Genomic DNA, 26,179 nt, shown 5'->3' on the forward strand with positions numbered 1-26,179 from the left:
TGAGATTAAAACTTTTTTATTCATTTGCAGTTGCAGTGCTGGTTGATATCAGATGGTTTTAGCAAAACATGTTAAACACGAAATGAAGTCAAACCCTTCAGTCCTCCGAAGAAAAGATTTCTTTCTTTTTATCAGAGTATTTGAGGGCAATACCAGTATTTTTGTCATGTGTAACTTTCTTGTGCGTTTTTCTTCTCCTTTTTCAGACTATTCTTTCTTTTCCTCACGATTCTCAGACAGCTTAATGCCCGTCACAGGCTCATGGTCTTTTTGTTCCTTTTGTGGGATAAATATTAATACAAATACAGTAAAATCACTGACGACTGGCTGTCCTAACCCTGAGGTGTCACTTCTGTCAGACATTGTTCAGCCTGGAACACAAAAAGCCGACATCTCCGCTTCCTTCTGTCTAAACACTGTACAAAAATAATGAGAGCATGTTTCAGAGGAGATGACAGACGTTTCTGTTTATCAGTCCCTGCTGACAAGAGACCGATACAGAAGTCAGACATCAAAAACACTGGTACTGTCCTTGAAGACGTGACATGTTAACATCATTAACTGTGACATTTACATGTTGGAAAGCATGCCAGTGAACCTTAAGTTTACTCCTCTTCTTTTTTCATTTCCCAGGCTTTCATCCTTTTTTTTGATGTAGGAGTGACAAAAAAAAAAATCCCAAAGCGAAACCCAGATGTCTTGAAAGGCAATTGAAATCCTTGATGGTTAAGGCCAGGTCTAAATTTAGACACTGTTACCTCTCGTGGCACGTTTCACTGCATCTTTTCAGCTTTTTGTCTGAGTCAATGTCTCCTCGTCCCGGAAATATGGATGTTCTAGGGCATTTAGGGCAGATATTCGTTTGTAGGGGTCGAAGGCCAGCATTTTCTGTGGAAGAGAGAATGGCAGGATATTAGACCTGCGTCACCGTCTGCTTTCAGGTCTTCAAGAAGCAGCTTGACATTTTGAGAAATGATAATAACACTAATAATAAATACAGTACCGCACAATACAGGTGCAAATATAGTGAATCATAACGAAATAAAGAAGAGAAATAATAATAAAGTAAAAAATTCAAAACAACACTATATAGCGTTCATATAGTTTTTTTAAAAGCTTCATAAAATATTCTTATTCACTTTCTTGCAAAGAGCTGGATGAGGAGGTTGATACCACTCGCACGTGTTTACGATAAATATGCAGCTGCAGCCAGCAGCAGGTTAGCTTAGCTTAGCACAAAGACTAGAAACAGGGGGAAACTGCTAGCCTGGCTCAGTCCAGAGATAAAAAAAAATCTTGGTATCAGCACCTCTATAGCTCACTGACTAGCATGTTATAGCTTGTCTTTTTAATCAATGCTAAAATTACTATACACTAAAAATACTATTTTTGGGCCACACTAGTTGCCAGGCAACCATCAGACACTGCAGGGAGCTACTGGTCAAGAATTGAACTATTCCTTTAGTGAGTACAGACGAAAGTCAAATTCAGTGGAAAGACACTAAAAATAAATAAATATATTTCATTAGCATTCTTTGGTCATTAGGACTTATTTAAATGCAGTTAAATGTAGTTTCAATGGATTCTTGCCCTAAATCATGTTTGTTATTGTGCTCTTAAACCTATATTTTCTACATCACATCGAGAGGCAGAATAAAATAGTCACTGGTTCAGTCACAGAAAGGAAACATTTACTGTTCATTTCCTTTTTTAGACCTGTTGTTAAACTACATTTTCATTAGAGAGGTTGTGATTTTCACCTCCAGTTCATTTTCAGTGAATACTAATACTATACTGCAGAGAGAATACTTTTCTTTAAACAGACCTGTTGTTAAGCCTTCCTCTCTGTTCTAGCTTAGCAGGCTGGATAAGTAACAATAGTCACAAAAATTTCCAACATTGCACCAGTGAAATTCTTGTGGCCTGTGTTGGACATCAGCAGACTTGAGTGGAGAAAATCCTTGTGGAGTCTTGAGGTTACTTACTCGTAAAATGACTGACCGTATATAACGCACTGTCACCTCTGATCTTTGATTCATGCTGAGGTCTTACCAGCAGTAGTTGCGCCCCCTGCTCATTTATCTCTGGAACAAAGTCAGTGATTGGCCGAGGTAAGAGAGGGGGGAAGTTTTTTCTTGAGAGCGTAACATCGGTCGGCCACTCCTCCTCCGGGGGCAAGCCAATAACTCTGAAACCACATATCATTTTCAGTTAAATACCTAAAATGTGAATCATCTGCTGATACATCTCATAGTGAGGAAAATGTGATGGAAACTTTTAGTTACTCACTCAAGAATTTTCCCAAGCTGGTCCACTTCTGATTCTCCGCAGAACAAAGGTCTACGAGACAGAAAGTTTGAAGCACAGTTAGCTGATTGAAGCTGATGTCCTTTTATTAGTTCACATCTTTGAAATCCCTGTTTGTCTGTTTGTTGGCATGGAGGGCATGTTGAATGATTCCAGTGTTTGTCTACGTTTGTGTGAGTTGTGTAAATCTGTAACATTATAACGACGTGCCTCTGCTCTCTCCATGTATCATTCTATAATCACCATCATTACACCAACTGTTCCCAAGGCAATTATTTTCAGACATGAATCTCTTCACTCAGTTTATGCAGTGTGTCCTTTTACCACTAGATGGAGCCACCGTGTGTGTGTACGTGTTTGTGTGTGTGTGTGTGAGACTGCACTGGTTCTCAGCTGATCTGGGGGATGTTGCAAGACTGATGGGAGTCAAAACAGTCACAAAGTCCACCACGGTCTCCCAGCAGGTTCACTTCAATTCACACATCACGACTCTGTGTGGATGTGTGAACACCAACAATGTGTTTCAGCAGGTTTAAGTCTTTCAGCGGGTTTATTTATGGAATCCAAAAATTATTTTTGCAGGTTTGGAGAAAACCTGACGTGGTTGGAGGAGGGGCACGACTGAAATAAAATACACGTGCTGTAACACAGTGTGTGTGGCGGAGCCCGCTTGTTCACCTCCCCAGCTAATGAGTGTTACTACTATGCACTACCTGCTAGGTGGAGCAAACCTCCCTCTGCCAACATGATCAATATCATACTGGGTAGCGTCTCTTAATATTGTGTTAGCATGTTTGGGACTATAAGAAAGAAAAGCTGTGAAATATTCCTGTAAGTGTGCAAATCAGGCTCATAAAAATTAAGTCCATGTACAGCTTATACCATATTTAACAAATCTGCAAACTGTTCTTTGGTAGTGTACAGTATTTCATTTGTTTTCTCCACAATAGCCAACCCTGTCAACTTCAGATATATTTAGGCAGCTTCGAGCACTTTCTCCTGTTAAGGGAAAGATCAACAGCAACTTGAAACACAGACAGGACAAGACTTCAGTCAATATGTAACCAAAGTTACAATCTTAACCTTAGCCAAGTGTTATAGTCCTTGTTTTGCACACCCTTCCCTCCCTTCCTGTGACTTATGGATTTCCTTATTGGTTGAAAAGAATGTTGCTGTGAACATTATCCAGGCAGTAGTTTCCTCCAAGACATATTTGGAAAAGCAAATTAGCAGTAGATAAACGTATTTTGCTGGAGACATGGTGTGCGCGTGACGCTGCATTTCAAACTCTGTTGGAGTTTCACACTCTGAGCTAGCCTGAGGAGTTACATGAGAAACTAGAAGTCGCTTTGGTAGCACAAGTTTCCACCTTGCAAAGTTTCCTTCAGGATATGTAATCAAACCTCTGCTGCTTCTTCGCTCCATAAATCAAACACACTGTTCCTGTGTGCAAGGCGTCTCTTCTCACCAAATCACATCAAAATGTGTTACTGAGATTACAGCGCGATGATCCGAACAAGAATACGGATAGACGGTGTCAGGCTTCTCGATGTGAACGCTCGGCTGACTCACTTGCGTCTGAACATCTCAGCAAAGATGCAGCCGGTGCTCCAGATGTCGACAGGTGTGGCGTAACTGGACTGCAGCAGAACCTCAGGAGGTCGGTACCACAGCGTCACCACCTGGGGGACACAGATGAGTCCGTCGACGGGCAAGACCAAATGATTTAAAGAAGTTCAAAATTAATAAAAGAACTGTACTTTTTTGCACGTTTTAGCTTGTTAACGACAGAAAACTTGTACTTTAGCTGTGTTTCTGTTCAATGGAGGATACGATAGATTAGTTATCTTCACTGGCTGAAGGCTGAATAGCTCTGCCAGGCCTAACAACACTGCTTGGCTTCTAAAATCACTGTAAACCACAAAGTCCGAGGGCTTGTTGCTTTATTCTGATCTGATATGAATGGAAATCAGCAGCTTGAATGGCTGAAATCTAAGGAAAATGCTGTACATATGGTCCAGGTGAGCTCTTACCACAGGAGTGAGGGCCATGTGGCAGCTGTAGATCCTGGCCAGTCCAAAGTCAGCCAGCTTCACCTGGCCCTGGCTGGTCACCAGAATATTCTCCGGTTTCAGGTCTCTGTGCATCACGCGGTTCGAGTGAAGGAATGCAAGACCACACAGCAACTGCCTCATCAGGTCCTGCAAAAGCACACAGAACTGAAGCCAAATATTTCAACACAACATGGTTTTAAACAGGCTTAAAAGAGACATTTGCTTCCCTCTAACCTATTGGACAGAGTACACAGTGCAGTTTGGATACTGTTTCAGTTCTCACTTTAATGTGGCCAGGAGCTAATCCTGGAGCCGGGGCTCTCTCTAGATACGTCTTGAGGTCTTGGTCCACATGCTCAAACACCAAAGTGACTTTGGTCTCCTGGTCCGACCTCTGCGTGGCACATACGTCCATCAGCCTGTCACGTGGAATAAAAACAGAGACCTCTGTGAGAGGTGTGCACAGTGAGCTGGAGACAACACACACCTAATCTCTGAGAACAGTCTTACCTGACCACATTGGGGTGGTCAAACTGCTCCAGCCTTCTCAGCAGAGCCACCTCTCGGACTGTGGAGACCGGGAGGCCGTTTTGGTCCGTCTGCACGCGCACGCTCTTCAGAGCCACAAACTGCCCGCTCTCCGTGTCTCGGGCTTTATAAACCGTCCCGTAAGCGCCTCCTCCGATCTCCGCCACTGGCTCATACTGGATACTTGTGCCGTGGGCCATGGCCAAGATCAAACAGACTGAGAGGCAAAGAATGACAGACAAGTCACATGCAAAAGCTATAAATATAAAAAAATCTATTAAATAATGAGACGATGAAAAGAAACATTTTGGAGCTGAGAACACTGGATATGAAGAAGGGACTACCTGAGAAACTGTATCTTTATGTCATACTCATCACCATAGACCCCTCCCCACCACCCTTCCTCTTGGGTCTCACTGCCCACATCAACCAAAAAGGACACTCGACCCAAACCGACCCAGCACACAGATTTATGTGAAGAAAGTGTAACAGATAACTGAAGAAGATGCAGCTAAAAACAGCACAAAAACAACCAAACAAACAATCCCCAAAGCTCACAGATCTGGGATAAATGACTGCCTTTACTGTTCATTGACATTATTATTTTATTTCTTATCTTTATTCTTCTTCAAACGTCTCTTGATGGCTGTCATTTCTCCCTCTTATGTTTGCAGACTATTTCCAAATTCTGTGTAAGTTTGTATTTCTTAATGTTGGAAATGCACAGCCATGCTAGCAGCTCTCATCTCAACTCAAGGTGGCGCTGGAGGAAAAGTCGATTGATCTCCGGAGTGTGTAGGATTCATCCTCTGGAGACCGACAATACCTGAGCTAAATTTGGTTAAGATGTTTAAGTCTGGACCAACCTGGAGGACCAATCGACAGACCTGTATTAGCATCTATAAAGCATTTAAAAGTTAAATGAATAAAAACTGAAATAGTGAAAAACATCTGACAACAGTAAACCAGTACAGTGAACTCATGAAGGCTCTGCACTGCACAGGGAATGGACTCCTCTCATATTTCAGCTGTGAGAAGCTGGCAGGTACTCTGCAGTAAAGACAGACCTGTCCTCGGGCTAAGACTCACATGTTGCAGAAGCTGAAAATCATTGGCTCTTTCCTCCAAACCTCTCACATCCAAAATGAACAGAAGCACCTCAACAGCTCTTCGATATCAATTCATGAATTCATACAGAATCTATTTTCAGTCGCTCCGCCTGCAGCACTGTGGCTCAGAAATAACTTTTCAACCACAAGCCTTGTGGTTGTTCTTGAGCTCGGTAATATTCCTTGAAGTATGTTTTTATCACCTGTCACACAACACAACATCCTTTGTGTTATTAGTGTCCTTTAATTCAAGCTTTCGCTTTAAATGACCTCAGCGCGTTCGCACGGAGCCTCGTCAGTAACCGACGAGAGGACGAGAGGCGTCAGGTTGTCAGTAGTAGCGTTTCACAAACAGTGTGACAACAAACCAAGCTGCTGGAACACCACACTCTACAAAAAGGGGGCCAAGGGCCGTTTTTCTACTTTAATAATTCCATTTGTACAACAGACTTCTTCACGCTGTCTGCTCAGTGCTGCTGCACAGCCCAACAACCTGGCAGATATGCCAAGAAGCTGACTGGGCCATTCTGGTTCTGTGCTGAGCACAAAATGTACAAAAACACTGTTCAGGTACCAGGAGAATACACTCTTTTCTGAGAGGATGTGCAGTTTCTATTTTAATACTGTGTCAATACATATCATATATTTGTGAAAGAACAACTGAAACAGTGTTTATAGATGACAAGTCTGGATGGGAACGTCTGATATACACAGTAAAGTCTAATTAAAGGCCAAAGAAATCAAAGAACTTCATCACAGTGATATGAAAATCCTGTAAATCAAACACTGTCGTGAAGCAGTTCTGCTCACTGATTTGCAACAATGGCCCAACATAAGCAGAGATAATGAGTTTACTCAGTAAAACACACATCAGGAATGTAAGTAAAAGTACTCAAGTGCTGGATTTGTTAGTACAAATCTGAGGTACTTTCCCATTTCCTACTTACACTCCACTACATATCAGAGGGGAATATTGTACTTTTTACTTCACTGAAGTTATTTGACAGCTTTAGTTACTTTAGTTAATTAGCTACTAATTCAGATTGTTGAACACAAAACACATTAGGAGCTTAGAAAACATGATGCTTTGTTACGAACTGCTGCTGGCATGGTGATAGCACCACGAGCAGTTTGAGGGCTTTTCCTGTGAAAACAGATCCCTGATCTGTTTGGAAATGACTCTGGAACTGTATTGCAGCGTGCTACTCCTCCACAAGCCCCCCCCCCCCCCCCTTCACATTATAGCAGCCATTTAACCCTCTGTTAATTTTAAAACTATTGATTGGTGCCCCTTTAACATCATACAGAGGTGACGAAGGCTTCGCCCACAGCTCACACTCCTCAGTATATCTCAACCATCCTGGCAGCCGGAGTTAACTATGCTTGACGCTAAGTGCACAGCATTTTATGGCTACCTACGATGGCCTCCATCAGAGTGAAGCATCCTACAGTAAGAGTCCTCCAGGTACTGACGGTGCAAAGTGCTGCAATGTGTCACATATTTCTATCCAAAGAGGAATTTATCAACGCTCTCCAAACCTTCTATAATCCATGAACTACAGGACAAAGCACTTGACCTCCTGAAAGACGGCACATGAATCACTGAATGGGACGGCATTTTAAGGCAAGTACACTGAAGGCAGCACAGGACGCCCCGACAGCCACAACTTTCCTCTGGTCTCCAACAACCCCATCCACCCGCCTCATGCCAGGCAGCAGACATACAACCAGAGCGAGTGTCATGCCACTGCTTGCTTCCCTTTGTTCAAGTCTAAGTTTGGTACTAGTGAACACGAGCGCCTTCACACATGGCATATATGTCCACCTCGTCCTGCTGCCTTCAAGGCTTTTCCAGTTCAGTTCATGGGATCGGGATGTGCAGCACTGTTTCAAATTAGACATATAAATACATTCCACTAACAGTGCAACTTGGATTCAGCCAACTAAGCCTGCACCCAGAAAACTGTAGGCAGCAAGAGCTGAAATTATGAGTCCATTGATCAAAGAGTCGACTGGCAAAATCTGGATATTTGATGAATCGCTTCATTCACTTTTCAGAACCCAAACGCCAAACATTTGGTGGTTTCAGCTTGACGCTTTGAAGCTTCATGTTCACATCCTCTCATAGCAATCTGAAAATCTTTGGGTTTTGAACTGTTTGGACAGAATAAAGCTTAAATAAATGAGTCTGAGCTCTGGGAAAGTGCCACAGGCATTTTTCAATACTTTCTATAGACAAAACATGAATTCATCCAGAAAACGATGATTCAGTTATGAAAAGAACTGAGCTGCAGCCTGCAGTATAGATGACTTTCACTCTCCTCCAGTTAGAAAATGTGCTATATATTATGAATAATAACAATATCAATAAAACACCAAGCTGTCAACAGGAAACCTCTCAGCGTCGCTCGGCCCGATCACAGACGTTCGTGCAGGACACAGTGTGACACAGAAGAAGTCAGGCTGGATCTCCAATTGTTTCTGCAGAGGAGACCGAGAAAAGTAGAGCAACAAAAGGGCAGAAACACAACCCAGCGAAAGCCAAACACCTCAACAAGGAATTCATTCTCTCTGCTCTTTAACACACTCTTCTCTTTACAAAGCCGGCCCTCCAGAAAGCCAGCGCTCTAAATGGCTGTCAGCGGCTTTGCTGACGGCATGAGACAGCATGTCTGCACTGTAGCTTTGTAAACACGATTGCTTCATGACCCTTGAGAAGAAAACAGATAAATGCAGAGTCACTGCTCAATGGAGCAAAAAACACACTCACTTTTTATGGCTGATAAAACCACATTCACAGCCTTTTGGATCTGTATGAACATCTGAACATCATACATACACAGCAGGCTTAAAGACATCGCAGAGTGTCCACAGAAGCTGTGCTCTTCTGCATCGCGTCTGGGCTGAAGCGCTGGTGAAAGTGAACGTGACGTGAGGCGACTTCGTTAGAGCCGAGGGTTTGAATAATCAAGCGTGCTGCCAAACCACAATTACCAAAGTGGTCAATATAAAGTGCAGTTAATAAGGGGAAGAGATGTTGCATTATTCCTGTTGAACGCACCACATTTCTTCCTCTTATGCAAAGAAAGTTGAGTCAGAGTGTCAGCGGGAAGGAATCCGCCCGCATTCCTGCGTCTCTGCAAGAAATACAAATTCCTGTCAACATTATTCAGGCCGGAACTGAAGCGACAAATAAACTGCAAACACGACCTGAGAGACATAAGACAGCTGCCTTCATCCAGCCGACAGCAAAATACCAATAATACATCGCCGAGGAGAAACATCTGAAGGCTTTTAATGGAGCTGTTATTAGCCACTGAGCAACAAACTGCAACAATGACCCACACAGTCCGCCTGGGGTGAACAGCTAACACAGGGAATAAATTATGATCTAGAGGTTAAAAACAAAAAGCTATGCAAACCACCAACAGAACAGAACTTTAATTAATAACTAATGAGAATCATTTCTTAATGAATTTGCTTGTTTATGAAAGACGTCCCTTTTTATACTGCCTGATAATGCTAATAAACTCTGGAAGCCTTCCCACAACTGTCTGCATTTCATTTTTTACAGTTGAGAGGAAGCCCATACAGCTGTGATATACCGATATATTATTATTATTATTATACGCTCCCGTTATGAGTTCACAGATTGCCCAGATGCCTCATAAAAGTAATTAAGCTGATTTTTATCATCCACCACTCACTGTGAAACTTTCCACTGCGGGCACGCTGTGTGGCAACTGCTGTGGGAGGCAGCACAGCCAAGTCTGAGAAAGACTGAAGACACAGAGAAAACGCAGGCTGAACAGCCAAATGTCACACTGCACAAAGTTTCTGCATCTTCTCCTCAAAGAGTTCAGCCAGCTCTGCGTTTCAAGGCCCATCCAGATATTTCACTGCCTGTAATGTCAACGCATCTCATCTCATCACTCCATTATCATATCTCTTACATATATTATTATGTATTTTCTTTCCATGCCACTTCATACTTTTGTACAAGTTCAGCTGAAGTAGCCGATTGATGGAAAATCATTTGCTAACGTTTTTGATCATCGTTCCAGTCGATTTAAACAGATCGTAATGAAAATCCTCACAGGCTGCAGTCTGTTGCAAAACAATGGTGAAATAAATGTTGCTTTTATATGAATGAATGAGTAATAATAATCTAATTATCCAGCAGCCGCAGGGGACGTTTTTCTGAAATGAGAGCTTTCACTTAGCACATTTTCAATGCAGGACTTTCACTTTTAAGAGTACTTGTCCCGTGTGGTGTCTGTACTTTCACTTATCTGAACACTTCAACACTGCGTAAACCTTTTCACTGACAGAAAGCAGCCAGTCAATGCTCCACATAACATCCGCCTCATGTGTCCTACATGACAGAGTGAGTCCTCTGAACGTCTCACAGTGACTGATCAGGCCTGATGCGGTCCTAAGGTCAAAGCCTCCTCTGGTCCTACAGGAAGTGGTCAGGCTCTGTATGACTTGTCACCTTAAAAACATCTCCTCATTTCCTCCTCAGTAACAGGGCGGCTCAGGCCACCAGAGGACAGACAGATGTGAGCACAACACCTGGAGGCTCCTCTGATGTGACAGCACGGAGGTCATTAACCTGTTGATCACCGAGGAGGAGCCTGTGAGCGCTGATCAGCTTTCAGACCACATTTCATTCATTAGGCCCGCTGATCGCATCAGATCTAGCCGGACTCTGGAAGGCCGGTGGGCGGGGGCAGGGAGAGAAACAGGCCCTCTCTCCGACACGTGGTGCTCCTCCATGGCGCTCCTTTGTTAATTAAACTGGTTCTCAAAAGCAGAAAAAGTGAAGCAACAACAGGCCACACGGACTTTTTCCCCTCCTCACCTCCACGATCACTGACGTGGCGGAGGGGGGGTGGGGGGGAGAAAAAGTAGAGACGGGAGCGGATGAGCCGGATCACCGCCAGCAACTTCCACTTCCACATCTGTGCCACATTACATAAATATCCGGGGCCGAAGTGTCACACACATACACACACACACACACGACTGACAAGCGCACGAGTTGAGACACTCACCTCGTCTGTTTCTCGCGTGCAGCAGGTAAAAAGCTCACTTCAGCCTCAAGAGGAGGACATGCTCACTCATCTGCCACGTATAACTCCGACAGACAGAGGCGCGTGGCGGGTGGCGGCTCGGGTCCAGGCTGAGGGTCTCGCAGCCCGGCGGTGGATCTGATGCGGAGAGGCCAAGCAGGCGATGTGATTCGGGCCTCCAGTGTTTTCCACTTCCAGCCTGCTCTCTGCTGCTCTTCGGGCTGTCGTTTCCTGTTGCTTCTTTCAACTCCGGGGGGGCGGAGCTAAACGTCCACAGCGTGCGTGTGAGGAGCTCTGAGCTCCGCTGTGAGAGACAGATCGATTAATCCCCGATCAGGATCGATTGATTCGATTGTTGAACGGATGGATTTTATTGAAAGAGAGAGAGCTCGTGCAGACATCCCTGTGCAAAAAACAGTCACTTTTCCAACACATTGTAAAAACTAATTTAGATACACACAGTTTTAATAAGTTCATCATCCTCATTGTTAAATATAAAGGACCACTGTTATTGTATATAGACACGTGCACACTATTCTGCTTTGTTGTCCTTGTTTTTAGCCACAAGTCTTATTCAATCTTCCTGAAAGCTGTCTGAAAACTATGTGTAACTTTGAGACATTTAAAACCACGGTCAGATTCCTCCTACAAACGTGATGCTGATTGTGATTATTTCTCTCAGACACTAAAAATAGACCCACATATGTATCAGACAGCTATTTTTTCAGCATCCCACAAAAGTGTTTTTTTTTTTGTTTGTTTTAGTAAGACAATACATAAACGTAGTACTTTGAGTGAGTACAAAGTTTGTTTATCAATGCAGAATGAAACACAAAACATGAAAAAAAAATATGTGGGAATAAAGTTCAAAGAAAACAAAGCGTCTCTCATCTTCTCTGAGCTCATGTTTACTGTATCTTTCTTGTCGTCTCATTTTGGATTATTGAGTTGAGGCCTGGCAGTTTTTGCTTTATTGGATATCTGGAATGTGTGGAAATAAGAAATCTAACAATAGCATGAAAGCTGCACAGTGTGCTGAGAGGAATCTTTCATTAGTAAAGCAGTTATTGAAGTAAAAACGTTCATGAATACAGTGACGGCTCTGCTGGCTACTGATTCAGCACATATAAATATCAGGACATCCTCTTCTGTTTTATTACTTTATAATAAACCAATATTAACTCATATTTTAAAAAGTGCTGGGCTGCCAGGGGACGCTTCACTCTAATGCACATCCCTGTTTTTGTCATTAGAGATTAACAAGGGGTCCAGATGGGAAAGATGGACGACTGAATGCAACTCAGGGTTGTGACTCACTAATAATCTGTGATAAAAGTGACAAATGTCCATTAAATGTTTATTTCTCTTGCTTTATGGATGTTCTTTGGTTATAAACAGTCTGTGCAGTGTTTTCAGTGCTCTGAAAACAGCATGTGATCACAGAAAAACATGATGTTTTTGTGGTTGTCTATAAATAAAATCCTAGTCTGTCTGTTAAAGTTTATGTGTTCTGGTGTCTTGCACAACCAATCCACTCTTTGAGGGCTTTTATAGTTTTTTGTCCAGCCACCACTGCTGCATTTGTGTTCCCGCTCAACCCAGTCTCACTCCATTTGGAGTGAGACTGGGTTGTCACGCTGCATGCTAGAGGGGAAGGAAGTGGACGCTGCCAGTATCCGCACTTGTGTCCACAGAAGGGGATGTAGTGCAGTGCCATTGGCATGCAGACTGTCTCTGTGGCTGGGACAAGAGACTAAAACGAGCTGCTGCTTCTCTAAAAATGTTGAGTTGCTGAAGAAACACTGACAGAGTCAGTTCAACTCATTTCAGAATGAGAGATTTCTGAGAACAAGAGGAAGAAGAAGAAGAAGCAGGTAATAGACAATATCTACAAATAATCAAAAGCTACATTTGAATTTAAATAAAAAGGGCATTTGCACACATAACACACATACATTTACACACTTAGATACTCACACACAATATTATACGGTATCATTTATTTCCCAGTCTGTATTGACAGTAAACATTGTGATTCATTTCGTTTTCATGTTTTTTATCCACTTAGTTGTTATACACACCATATACATTCATTCCATGGATACTTGTGTCGCCATTTCTCACCATTTCCAGAATTGTTGCAAACCAAACAATTAATTGATTACTGAAGATAGTGATCAGCAGATTAATCCATAGTGAAAATAACTGTTAGCTGCAGCTCTGTTAAATACTTAAAAATGATCTCCCCTCAACCAGCTGCAATAGTAAAATCTTGCTTTGCATTAATGTACGAGTAATAATAATGAAATATATAATAGAATAACAATCACAGGGACACTGCACTGAGTACTTTTACTTCTAATACTCCAAGTACAATTTCCTGCTTATACTTACATACTTTTACATAAGTAACATTTTCAATGCATAGGCTTTTTCTTGTAATAGAGTACTTTTACAGTGCACTAGTACTTTTGCTTAAGTAAAGGATCTAAATACTTACCTCACCCCTGTGTATTGCATATTGCCAACTGTATACTTCAAGCAGGACGTGCTTTCTCCCACATGCACTTAAAGGCATTTGTAACCTCCAGGCTGAACCTGAATGATCACTAACAATATAAAAAGGCAGCACATCACAATAGAAGAATTCTTGTTTTTCAGCACAGAGCCTTCATCAGAGCATTTGACGTATAAAGGTTCAGTGTGGTGATAAACACAAAGGTTAGTACAAGGTTGGGCACAATTATTCAGGAAGCAATCACTTTACTTATCTCACGCTTCCAGAGACAAGGACCAATCACAGTGTATGTAGTTATGATTTAAACCACATCACATAGATCAAACGCTGTTTATGGCCATCATTCACTATTTGGACCATACACTAGATGGCAATAAAGGGATATTGAATAAAACCCATTCATTCTCCATTGAAGGATGATCTGCAGGATAATCATACATCCTTAAACTGTCAGTGGTCACATTCAGTTTGTGGGTCTCTCTGGGCCACCACCCCCTCCAGTAGGCCTTATGACTCTGACTCCGACATGTACGTTCAAACAGAACAGTCTTTAACAGTCTCCAGTCCTCCAGTAGAGCACCCGCAATTAAAAACACTGTCATATACAAAAATATGAGTCATAACTAGACCACATGGCTGAAAACAACCGTGGTCACTGTGCTCGCTGCTACCATCATCCCCACAGTGGGAGGGACGTTCTTATTTCTTCTAAACTCTCAGTCAACTCATGTGATTTACATGTTGCTGCGTCCATATGTGGCCTAGCATATGTCAGACAGACCAAACGACCCCGTAAACAACAAAAACCAGACATCAGGCTGAAGCAAATCACAGTTCACCCTCTTCATTAGAATTCTGTGGGACTGAGACAGTCATGATAGAGGAGGTGATGTTCTGAAGAATATACTTCAAACGCTCTGATGAAGGCTCTGAGACTGACTGAGAATCCCATTGGTGAAGCGCAACCTCCTTTTCCAATACATTATTTATATCACTGTAAGAAACGTTAAGACACGTCATAATCTCTCTGTTGTTTGGATGTTTCTGCATGAGACACTGAACAACATGAATCTATCAAGATCTCCAGCGCACCTCAGCGTGAATCTATTTTATTTCAGTTTATTTCATCAGCTCGCTTTGTAGTCGTGTTTTATGATTAACCAAGCACTTTCGTTCAGGTGGTGTGTATTTCCAGATCCACTCACCGTGGTCTCATTCAAACACACGAAGAGCAATTAGATCAATTAATCAACCTGTGGGATCAATATTCACGGATCAGTTCTGGACTTTTGGAGGAAATAATCAAACATCAGACTTTTACTTACACAACTGCTCCAATGACTTAACACATCACTGATTGCTTAGAATTAGCACAAAACCTCTTATGATTCTGAAAAGAAATCCTTCAAATCCTCAAGCACTTGCGTTTAGATGAAAAATTGGGTCACTAAATCAGAAATTCATGATGTTACGCTCACAGTAAATGTGCGCTGCTAGAGCAACATGCGCAAGCACACATGAACTTGCTCACCTCTCCTGCAGCTCCTGAGCACTTTATATGACTTTCATACCGTTAAAGAAGGATTTCTGCCCCACCGGCTGCTTTGCATTGAAGCAGGACAGGAGCAGGTTAAAAACATGAGTGCTTTTATGATAAATCATGCAAAAGAAGGCACACAGATATCATAGACAACATGCCTCTTTTCGACACATTTTCTGATCTTCGGGATCTTTTTTTGGAAACATCTGATGATTGATGTTTATTTCATAGTGCTTATATTTTTAGCCGAGCACAATTCAGCACACAGCTACAATGCTTGTCTTTGTGATGCTGGAACAGGCGCCTGCGTATCTAATAACAGACAGTGGACAGCTTCCTCTGACACAATTATGGTACAGACAGCGCTGTGATTCTGTGAATGGTGGATCTATTATGTGCACACTGTCCCTACTGTCCCGACCCGGAGTGTCTTTGTTCTGTTTTATTAGAGTCTTATGACACAGTGCATGAGCCGGTGAAACACACACACACACACACACACACACACACACACACACACAGAGAGAGAGAGAGAGAGAGAGAGAGAGAGAGAGAGAGAGAGAGAGAGTTTCCTACAGTAATTGTTTTTCTTTTCTCCATCAGCCGATAGATATCAGCACGTGGCCTGCGCGTCACAGGAGTAGCAGCACCTTGCAGCAGCCTCTGCCTGTGCGCGGCGCTCATCTCTGCGCTCTCAGCCGCACGGACGGACGCTGTTTTAATGGCAAGCTGCGGCTTTAACTGTACAGATGAACAGATGAAGTTTTTCATTTAGACTCGACGCACCTGAAAACCACCTGAACATCGAGTTTGAACACCCCAGAGATCCTGAAGACATCGCCGCAGCCTGCCATGTGAGGAGGCATGTTATTATCCCACCGATTCATTCAGGCCTGCATTGAATTTGGTGAAGGATTGATGGAGATGATGATGATGATGATGATCGTGTGCAACTGTTTTTAACAACCCGGAAGGGCTTGTTGCAGTGTGCCGTTGGCTCATTTTGTGTTTGGGATCCATGTCTCTATCCTCTCGCTCCTCCTGGTCGGTGGCGCAGGGGTGGTTGGGGGAAAAGCAGAGAACTGGCAATGCAAGTTGTCGTGAAATGGATTCTTTATTGCTCTCAGATTTTTATCGCATCCATCTCTAACATGCAAGGCTGGCGGATTGTAACTTTGTAACTGGGGTGTCGGACCTGCTGAAGCGGGGGGAGGTGTGGGACGAAACCTACCAACCAAAAATGAATTAATTAAAAAAGAAGAAATAGGCTGAAGCGAAAAAGGAGAGGAGAGCTGCGCGTTAAGGGATGCCACTGCGAGACAACAAAGGATGCACGCCTGTCACCGCGTGCAGGAAAGCGACAAACTCCAATAGAAATCGGCTTTAACTTAGTTGTTAATAGGATTTAATATCAACCTTCCTTCAGACACCCTCGCTGCTTTTCCGCCTGCAGAAGAACAGGCAGAAACATTTCCCCGGATAGCTCCAGCTGATTTAAAGACACTGACACACAAGCCGGGCTGGACATGGAGGCATGAGAGGAGGCTGCTGGACCCCTCTGACTTAAATGTTGGTGCCTGGCGGTTCGTGGCTTTCAGCCTCCATTGAATCCCGAGAGAAAACGCCTCTATCCATGAAAAATAATCCTTCCCTATTGGCTGGATTGCGGTGCACATGCTATAACAACAGGATATGCAAAGAGCTATGGGCTGAGCTAATAGCCTATCATGTTTCCCGCATGCTTTTTTGACCGAGATCTGTATTTAATAGGAGGTGAACTGTGTGCTTGAGTCAAATGGTTCAGATGCCATAGTAGTAGTAGTGATAATAATAATAATAACAATAACACTAATAATTCTCTATAATGGACCTGGCACAGTCGAGCTGAAGGCTGTTTTGTTTCACAGAGCAGTTGAGTCTGTGTAGTACAGCTGCTGAAGAATGTTTAAGTATCGGATCCGGATGTTTTTCAGTGAACTCAAAGTGTTGCTACTGATGCGCTCTGGATCAAGCAGGAGGACTGACACTGGCACAGACCCGGACACTCAGACCAGGATGCGAGGGTTCGCCATCGGTGGTTGTGGTTGGCCGCCGTTGACCTGCTCTCACAGGGACGATGAGGAGGAATATTACGGCTCCGACCCGCGTCCACGCAGCCTGGCGTTTGAGGAGCCCGAACATGGAGCCAAAGCCAAGGGAGGAGGCCTGGACGCCGCTTCCCTGCCGAGCCTCTCAGAGAGCGGGATGCGATCGCCGCAGTGCCGTATCTGTTTCCAGGGGCCGGAGAAGGTACAGTACAATAACCCCGGTGTTACTGTGGGCTCCTGTTCCTTTAACAGCTGCTCAGATGGACCCTGGTGCCCGCGCGTCCAGGGTCCTGGATCCTGTGGGCTCCTCAGCTGCACAGGTGCTTTCTGGCTCATGCGGCCTCAAAGCACGTGGTGCTCAGCTGGAGGTCAGCAGGTTCACTGCTCCACTGCTGAGGGAGGGTCCACAGAAGTGCCTGCTGTCAGGAAAATATGGCAATGTGAAAAGTTTAAGTTAAAATATGTTTCAGGATAATAAAGCGTCCTCTAAAACACTAGACATTAAAAAATGCAAATAACTGCTAAGAGGTTTAGACATTTAAGATATAAATTTAGTAAATTTAGTGTTGCACTTAGATGAAGTTGGGAACTTACAAAAGGCAAGTTTTACCAATAATCATCAAAATTGAGGCAGCAGAGGCCGAGATATCCAATATGGGTCATGCTCCAAAAACGCTGGGATCCTACGTTTCCCACAATGCAACTCAATTGTAAGACTGTCAATGTCCACATCTTTGTCCATATCAGTAGAGCAGGTTTTCTGTTATAAATGTGTCTTCAGGACCAAATTGAGATAACCCTGCTGACATCACTATGACATCATTGGGGTCTTTGCAGAAAACTTTATGCTGCTGTTTCCACCAAAACATCCTCATACAGAAACAATTGAATATGTCGATTGTTAATCACTCAAAAACGACATACATGACCATTGGAGAGTTTCAGTGACAGGCACACCGGACCTCCGTCTTCACGTGGTTAAAATAAGTCAACGTGGGCTTTCTGTTTCACACGGGACACAAACAGCGTCCTCCTGGGTGAGACTCCTGTGTTTGTTTGGCTCATATACCGACCCCCACCTTCCTCCATATGCAGACATTCTTGCTCTTTACACTAAATCACCTGACTTCCTCTGTTGCTCCATCATAATTACCACAGCCACTAGAGGTCACTGCCTGACAATAAACATACATATGAGCTGTAATAACCTCCTATACTGACGTTTTTCTACTGTGTCCAGGCTGGTTTTCACAGGCTGAGTCCTCTTCAAGTAAACTGATAGTTGTCATTAAAATAACTGGAGTGCCCTCTAAAGCGATTTAATTGCCTGAACAAATTCAGTCTTTAAAACTCATGATGAAGGTGTGAGTCATTATACATCAATACCAAACTCTTTCAAATCTCCGCAAGAGTGCATCAAGCCTGCTCGGATGCAAAGTGAAAATCCAGAATGACTTTGACTAAAAAAAGGAATCAATCTATCAGCAGTGATCTGAAAATAGCAGTGGGCAGATGAAGGGCATCAGTTAAGCACAGGCTGGGGAGAAGCAGGAGGAGCTTTGTATTTACTGTGTGAACCAGTGAAGTCCTCACAGTAATAGATTCGGCATCGGATGCGCAAAATTAGGCTATTTTTAAAAAAAGCAATGAAGAAAAGTCTCAGAGAAAGATTCCTCGACATAAAAGACATTTGTACTCATTATTATTCCGAAGCATTTGAGTGAGGGTGGCAGCACGAGTTCAATGACTTGCTGAGGGACTCTTCAGTAAGAACCATTAATACAGGGATCAAGCCTTTGATCATTGCTTCAGGCTACAGGAAGGTCACTCAAAATACAGCTTAAATATCACATGAAGGAGAACAAAGGGAGCGGAAGCACCGAAAGGAAAGTGGAAATGTTTCAAAAAATGTTTACATCAGTCGTCAGTCCAACTCAAATGGAGTGGATGAAATCAACCTTGAAGAGACAGACTTTGCCAGAGGTCTCAGAAAGTTTTTGTTTCCCCTCCAGATATCCAACTAATTAAAGGCCCAGCACATCACCTGGAGTCAGACAGAAAATAAAGTGAGATGTGCGAGAGCGCTGTCAGTCCGAGGGCCTTAGGGACTCTCACACTGACAACAAAAACCTGCGCCAGATGTCCTGTGATTTCTTTTGAGGCTACAGAAAAGTGACACAAAAGAAGTAAACTTTATCCAGATGAAGGCGTTAAGCAGCAGATAGTGGAATGTATCAAAACCAGAGGATCATATAATCTCCCTTTATTTCATTTTTATTCATGTTTTGGATGGCGGCAGCTCGAGATATAACGGCTTGTGCATCCTTTGACTGGATATGCTGCAAGTGAAAATATCAAGCTCGAACATTTTCCTTTAAAGTCAGCACATAACTACAGTATTCAGAGCATGGGATGCTTGAAATACCTTCATAATGATGAGATTCACTCGATTTTTTACCCTAATTAGCTGTAGTAAAATAATGAATGAGCAGGGATCAGTTGCTTCAAGCTTTTGTCAAGAATCCTGGCCTGCGTTGACTCCACTTATTTCTGCAAGTGTGACAAGTTGGAAGCTGATCAGTGTTCCAAAAATCTCATCCCAAATGTTCATCTGGACTGAGATGTGTTGACTGGGCAAGCCAAGTGCAGTCAGACAGATTCATTGTCATTTCGCTGTTGTTGTGAAACTCCTTGTAGAGTTGCAGCACTTGTGAAAAACCTCCTTATCGCTGCCACGAAGGAACTGCAAAAGACAGAACTGAAAAGAGATGTGGGAGATAGAGGAACTCAACTCCACTCTCAACAGTTGAACTCTCGACTGTATGAGAGTTAAGAGCTGATTTTATCAGTTAACAGTTGAGCTCTATGGGGCCCCACTGTGCAAAAACAGATGATGCAGTGCATGCAGCTGGAGCCCGTCTTATGTTTTTCACCATGCACCTCTGTCAGCTGAGTCCGCCACTGGAGACTGGAGAGGATTGCACATTGTCAATAAATCAAACAAACAGACTAAGATAATATTGAACTAAAAAAAAGCCAAGCTGTACGATGAACTCTTTTGTTGGGCTGAACGGTTATTATTAATTAAAAATCTTTCTTTCCTTTGCCATAATGATGTCATATACCATTAAAAATGGCCCAATTTTTCTAGTGCCGGACCTGTCTAAACTTATTATTCCATACAGTGCAGCTCCATATTGATTGTATCTGTTGCAGCTTGCTCCAAGCTGTTGTCTCTCTTTTTTAATGCCGTGCCAGTTCCACAACGGAAACAAGGCAATACCCTCAAACAAAACCATCATTTCAGTAATTAAAATGTGATGTAACATTGTCAGGCCTGGGGATTTCCAAGTTGGGCCGTTCATGATAAAGATTTTTATATTTGTTTTTCACTGTCATCTTCACCAAATCAAATCTTGTAACGGGCAGATTCAATAACACTGTCAACACCCAGCGGCTTCTGTGAATGCTGTGCGTCCAATGCGGCTGCTTTTTGTGTCCTGCAGGGGGAGTTGTTGAGCCCTTGTCGCTGCGATGGCTCTGTGCGCTGCACCCACCAGTCCTGCCTTATCCGCTGGATCAGCGAGAGAGGCTCCTGGAGCTGTGAGCTCTGCTACTTCAAGTACCAGGTCCTGGCCATCAGCACCAAAAACCCACTGCAGGTACGGTCCTGGGCTAAAAACAAGTAAATGAGATACATGAATAAAGTCTTGGGTGTTAGACCGCCAGGCTGGGTGGCAGAAAGCCATACACAATCTTGCCAGATTTGAGTGAGCGATTAGCAGAAAAGCATTTTGATCCCATTGACTGTCATTGATCAGAAGGTGAATGTAATGCTGTGCAGTGTGTACAGTACCGCCACCACAGAGGCGTTTTGGACTGATTTTGTTCAGTCAACATGCAGCGACTACCAACAAGCAGCTCCTTACTTTCACATTATTGTTGGCAGATAAAGAGCCCATCTCAATTTCCACAGACCTATTTATACTGTTTTCTTTGGACAAATGGGGAAGAAGAAAGTGATGAGGACTTATAGGAAGATGCCAGGAACACATTTATGAGACAGTGCACATTTCAAAGAGCTGGCACACGATTTAACTGAAGTGTGTGGCACATGGACAGCAGACGAACAGACAGTCTCACCAAACGATTTCAGCCTCTGAATGCTGGAACAGATATGATCAGATGAAAAGCTCCATCCCACAGACAATCGCTTCATCTCTGAATGAACATCATGAACACAGTATTTTTGTGCAATTGATGTGATATGGTATTAATGAAATGGCTTAATTAATTCATTCATTAAAATAATTCTCTAATTTGCTTTATCATTGGCTTTTATTATCTGTGTAATGTCTTTCTTTCATTCTTCTCAGCAAGCGGCTTAACTGCTTGATGTGAAACTGACAGTCGTCTCGAACCAGCGGCAGAGTGCATCGCTTTTTAAGACATTAAATCAAAATGAAAGACAGACATGCCCGTGCAGTTTATCCTGCGACAATTAAGCGAGACAAAGAGAAGTCTGTGGTATTGACTATTCTCTGTTTCAAAGCAGCATAACTAAAATACTGCCATTCCCTGCGAAGCCCCCTGATTACACTCTGAAGCCACAGGAAACATTTGGGAAGCGTGTTGAAACACAGCTACTTGAAAATGCACTGCTCTTTACAGGAACATTTCTGTGCAACAACTCAGTTTACGAAGACTGTGTGAAACTAAAAAGAGACAAGCCCTGCACTGTTACAACATCTCACATAATCAAGAAGCATTGAGCAGTTCAAACCAGTGTTTTCTGTCCCACTGTGTCTTCTCCAGTGGCAGGCCATCTCTCTGACTGTGATTGAGAGGGTGCAGATTGCAGCCATTATCCTGGGCTCTTTGTTCCTCATCGCCAGCATCTCATGGTTGGTGTGGTCTTCTCTCAGCCCTTCAGCCAAATGGCAGCGGCAGGACCTCCTCTTCCAGATATGCTACGGCATGTACGGCTTCATGGACATAGTTTGTATAGGTGAGACACACGTACTGATTCTGTAATTTTTGGTGCTATTTATCGGGCACATAGAGACACGGATTAATAGTATACTGATGGCATACATCACTTAATTAATTCCAATTAATTGCTATCTAGTATTTTATAATTTAACATGCATGAACTAATATTTACTTGGGTTTAAATAGAGCAGTTCTTTGAAGGAAAAATCCTGTTTTCCCTATAAACTGTACCAACTTACACAGTTACAAATTACCTTGGAAATCATTTGAAAATTAGAGACCTTGTAAATAAAGTATTACCAATTTGGCTTTCAGTTAACACGTCCTTTACTCACCTCATTAATAAGACTAAAAGTCTACAAGATGCTTGTGGCTCTGTGAGGCTGTACTGAACGCTAACTTTAGCATGCTAACATTCTTACCATGACAATGTCACCATGCTGATGTTAAGCATATATGTATGTATATTTTGATATATTTGAGTTTAGCGTAATTATAAACACAAAGTGCAGCTGAGGCTGATGGGAATGTCATTAGCTTTGCAGATATTAACCAAAGTATTTTAGAAAGGGGCATTTTGTCCTGATGATGGTACTACATGTGAAGTCAGGGGGTCACCAAACTTATAACAATTCATCCTGAGGAGGAACCTGATTTCATGACATCCAACAGCAGACATTTCACTTGAAACCAGATAATTGAACCTCATGGTGGCGCCAGAGGAAAGGTCACCAAAGGTAGCAGGCTTTATGCTGGGCATCAAATTACTAATTTTCAGGACAGTCCATGCAATAGTTGCAATGACATTTAACTGTAAGTAAAAATGTGCTAGCAGTGGTGCAGAAGAAATGTCTGCTGAGAAACAAAGCCTGTTGGATTCGTCCTCTGGAAACAATGAACATCAAAAATTTAACGAAATAGTTGATATGTTTCAGTCACAGTGGTGGACCATCCAAAGCAAGGACAGACAGACCAACATCAGCAGAGCCATGTAGCCAGCGTGGCCGAGAATACCTGGTTAACTTTAATCGCTGTCATTAATATGATCTCTTAGTTTTGGATTTAGAAATCAGCAGCTGACTGCAAAGCGTATTGAAGATAGTTTGCACATTCAATGCATACAGTAATGTGATGAATGCATCCACGTGCGCATTCCTTCATGTGTTTGTTGTGGTCTGTCCCTGCCTCAAGGGATTTTCATCAACACGTGTTTCTCACCAAACATCAGTCCAAATTACCCACAAACAAGTCTGGCATATGTAATCTTTTTATTTTTGAGAACTTTTAGTTCGTATTAACTCTACCTTTTGTACCTTTTAGTACTTCCTAATTCGTATCGAACAAACAACTGTTTGTCTATATATAACCCTGTTTCCTGCCCCTGACCTCCCTTCCACCCTTTGTCCTTTATGCCCAGGCCTGATAATCCATGAAGGATCGTCTGTTTACCGGATCTTTAAGCGCTGGCAGGCGGTGAACCAACAGTGGAAAGTACTGAATTATGAGAAAGCAAAGGACTTAGGGGACCCCATCGGTTCCAGCAGTAAAGGTCGAGTTGAGAGGAACTCTGCTCACACTGTCACAGACGGCGGACGGAGGGCAAATCGACACGTCAGGACTATTCTCCACCACCACTGTGGCTATACTATTTTGCACATCCTCAGCCAGTTAAGACCCAACAACCTGCACCGTGCCAACCAAGAAGTGGTCATGAGGGTGACCACTGTATGAGGCTGGGTCATACAGACAAAATGCTCCCACGTTTAAGGAGGAGATCTAATGTTGATTAGGATTTAATGAAAACACAAATCCTTTTCTGCCACATTAACACTGCCGTTAACGTCTAGTCTCATATTTTGATTCTCCCTGAGCTCAAAGTGGACAGTGAGAAATATTTCTCGGGTTTGGGCGAAGGGAGAACATTGCAGTTTTATCTGAGTCAGATTGCAGAGAAAGACTGTGAAAACATGACAAGCTATTAACCTTCCTTCTTTTTTTTTGACCAGTGTTAAGAAATGTCACTGAACAGTTTTTGTCTAGCTTTCTAAAGAAAAAATAAAATGAATGTTGTTAAATTTGAGTTGGATTTGACTCTATAACAGAGAGTTTGATGGTGAAAATGCTGCTATTCATGTGACAACAGCCCCCTTAATTTATTCAGCGTACTCCTGAGGGTCCGCCATGATCTGGTATGTTTTCCCTTGAAGCAGCATTGATGGATCGGACATTAAAAGCCCAGCAAAACTTTGAGACGTGACACAGTTGCTTAAAATATACCCTTAAAGTAAAATTCATGATTTGTAATAAAGACTTTGTTGATCTCAAAGGAAAACTTTGTGTTTTGTTGGATATTTGATCTTAGCGAATGTGTCTTAAAAACAGTTGTGACACTTTGACATATGTGGATTGGATTTTTCCTGTAGGGATTACACAAATCAAATAAATTAATGCGATTATGTATCGGTTAAAAAAACTGGAATGAAAACATCCATCTCACCGGACCAAATAACTGATCACAGTGGTGGATATTTTTTTAAAATGTTGATATTGTTGCCACTTCAGTTGAAATCGACACCCTCAGGCTCATCTCACTCACCTCATTGTAATATGTGTGTAATATGTGATGTTAGCATGATGCATATGTTCAGTGTTACTGAGGATTAATAATGAAGGCATTAATCACAGCTGAACTTCATGTAAAACATGAACAAGTTCATCTTAAAATGGATTCAGCATTGTTAGATAATTAAAGTGAAATAGAAAAAAATGGTCTGACAGAAGATAGAGACAAAGGGGGAGTGTTTATGTTCATGAAAAGAAAAGCAAAGCCAAATCTTAAAAATATATATTATTGCTAACCTCCTGTTGTTTTTCTTCATTATGTATGATAATGATTATGTGTCTGCAGGGGTTTATGTTTCTTTGCACAAGTTATTTGCACACTCAAAGGCAAAAACAAATAACACAAATCCTGAGCTTAAACATCTAGAGAAGTTTGTCACGTCATTCCCCGCTGTCTCTCTTCTCTGTCAACTATCAAATAAAGAAAGAAATTTAAAAATCTGGAAAAAGCTTGATTGAAAATCCATTCACATCCTGTTATTCTACAGTACATTCACAAAACTGTACCTCAAAAATGTCTAAATCTCATAACTGCGGGACAAGGAGATACAGCAGGCAGTCTGCTGTGCGTGCATGGACATGAATAAGTCTCTCATAAAACCTTCCACCAGCAGGGAACTATAATGTGTCACCACGTCCTCGACAGAGTGAGCTGAGAAGGATATCAGAGCTGACTCAGAGGACACCCAGAGGGATCTGCAGCGTTTCCATTTAATAGACGACACAGAGGAAAATTAGCACTGGCTATGTGGCTGCTTGGACACGAAAAACCATGAGGTGAAGTTTCATCCTGCAGAGAGCTCAACAAACAACTGAAGCTTTGAATTTTGACTTCAGAAGCATTAAAAACCTTTTTTGCTATATTCCCTGTTGCAAAAAGTAACTGTATTCCTCATGTTTAATTGCGGCTAGGCTACAGCTTCCGTTGGGATCACATTATTTTATCAACAGCAAAATAGTAAAACACACAGCATAACTCTCTGCACAGACTCTCCTAAACACATTAAATAATAAAACATAACAGCATCACTTCAATATAATATGTGGACTCTAAGCTAAAATGATGCAAACACCACAGTGTCTACAAAGCCATTACACAGCATCAGTGTTTATTTATTAAAACACTCTACTTAACTACACATGTTTGTATCTTACTTGACTATTTCCATTTTCTCGCATAATATACTTGTGCTGATTAAAGAGGCAGATTGTGTACTTTTTCCACTAGGCTTACTTTAATCTGATTTTACTAAGCAGAGTCAGGTTTTATATGCCAAATATTTGGTGATAAAAGTTGCACCTTATCAATTAAACTGCATAATAGTGTATCAAGTAAAATTTGGGTGG

General features: G+C 42.4%; 2 protein-coding genes across 2 annotated transcripts; one reads left to right on the top strand and one right to left on the bottom strand.

Annotated features, from left to right (window-relative positions):
- Positions 1-11,316, bottom strand: cdk4 (cyclin dependent kinase 4). Its single transcript, XM_070958630.1, has 8 exons — positions 11,056-11,316; positions 4,872-5,106; positions 4,645-4,780; positions 4,341-4,508; positions 3,880-3,989; positions 2,290-2,340; positions 2,053-2,188; positions 1-888 (listed from the first exon to the last, which is right to left on the bottom strand). The coding sequence occupies exons 2-8, from the start codon at positions 5,087-5,089 to the stop codon at positions 787-789; spliced, it is 921 nt and encodes a 306-aa protein (XP_070814731.1). The 5' UTR covers positions 5,090-5,106; positions 11,056-11,316; the 3' UTR covers positions 1-786.
- A 4,362-nt stretch (positions 11,317-15,678) lies between these two features.
- Positions 15,679-24,538, top strand: LOC139328886 (E3 ubiquitin-protein ligase MARCHF9-like). The gene is made up of 4 exons (XM_070958956.1): positions 15,679-17,420; positions 20,725-20,880; positions 22,034-22,226; positions 23,628-24,538. Exons 1-4 carry the CDS (start codon positions 17,073-17,075, stop codon positions 23,939-23,941), a joined length of 1,011 nt encoding a protein of 336 aa, XP_070815057.1. The 5' UTR covers positions 15,679-17,072; the 3' UTR covers positions 23,942-24,538.
- Positions 24,539-26,179: the final 1,641 nt, after the last annotated feature.

Source organism: Chaetodon trifascialis, chromosome 3 (genome assembly GCF_039877785.1).
Source record: "Chaetodon trifascialis isolate fChaTrf1 chromosome 3, fChaTrf1.hap1, whole genome shotgun sequence".
Lineage (NCBI taxonomy): Eukaryota > Metazoa > Chordata > Actinopteri > Chaetodontiformes > Chaetodontidae > Chaetodon > Chaetodon trifascialis.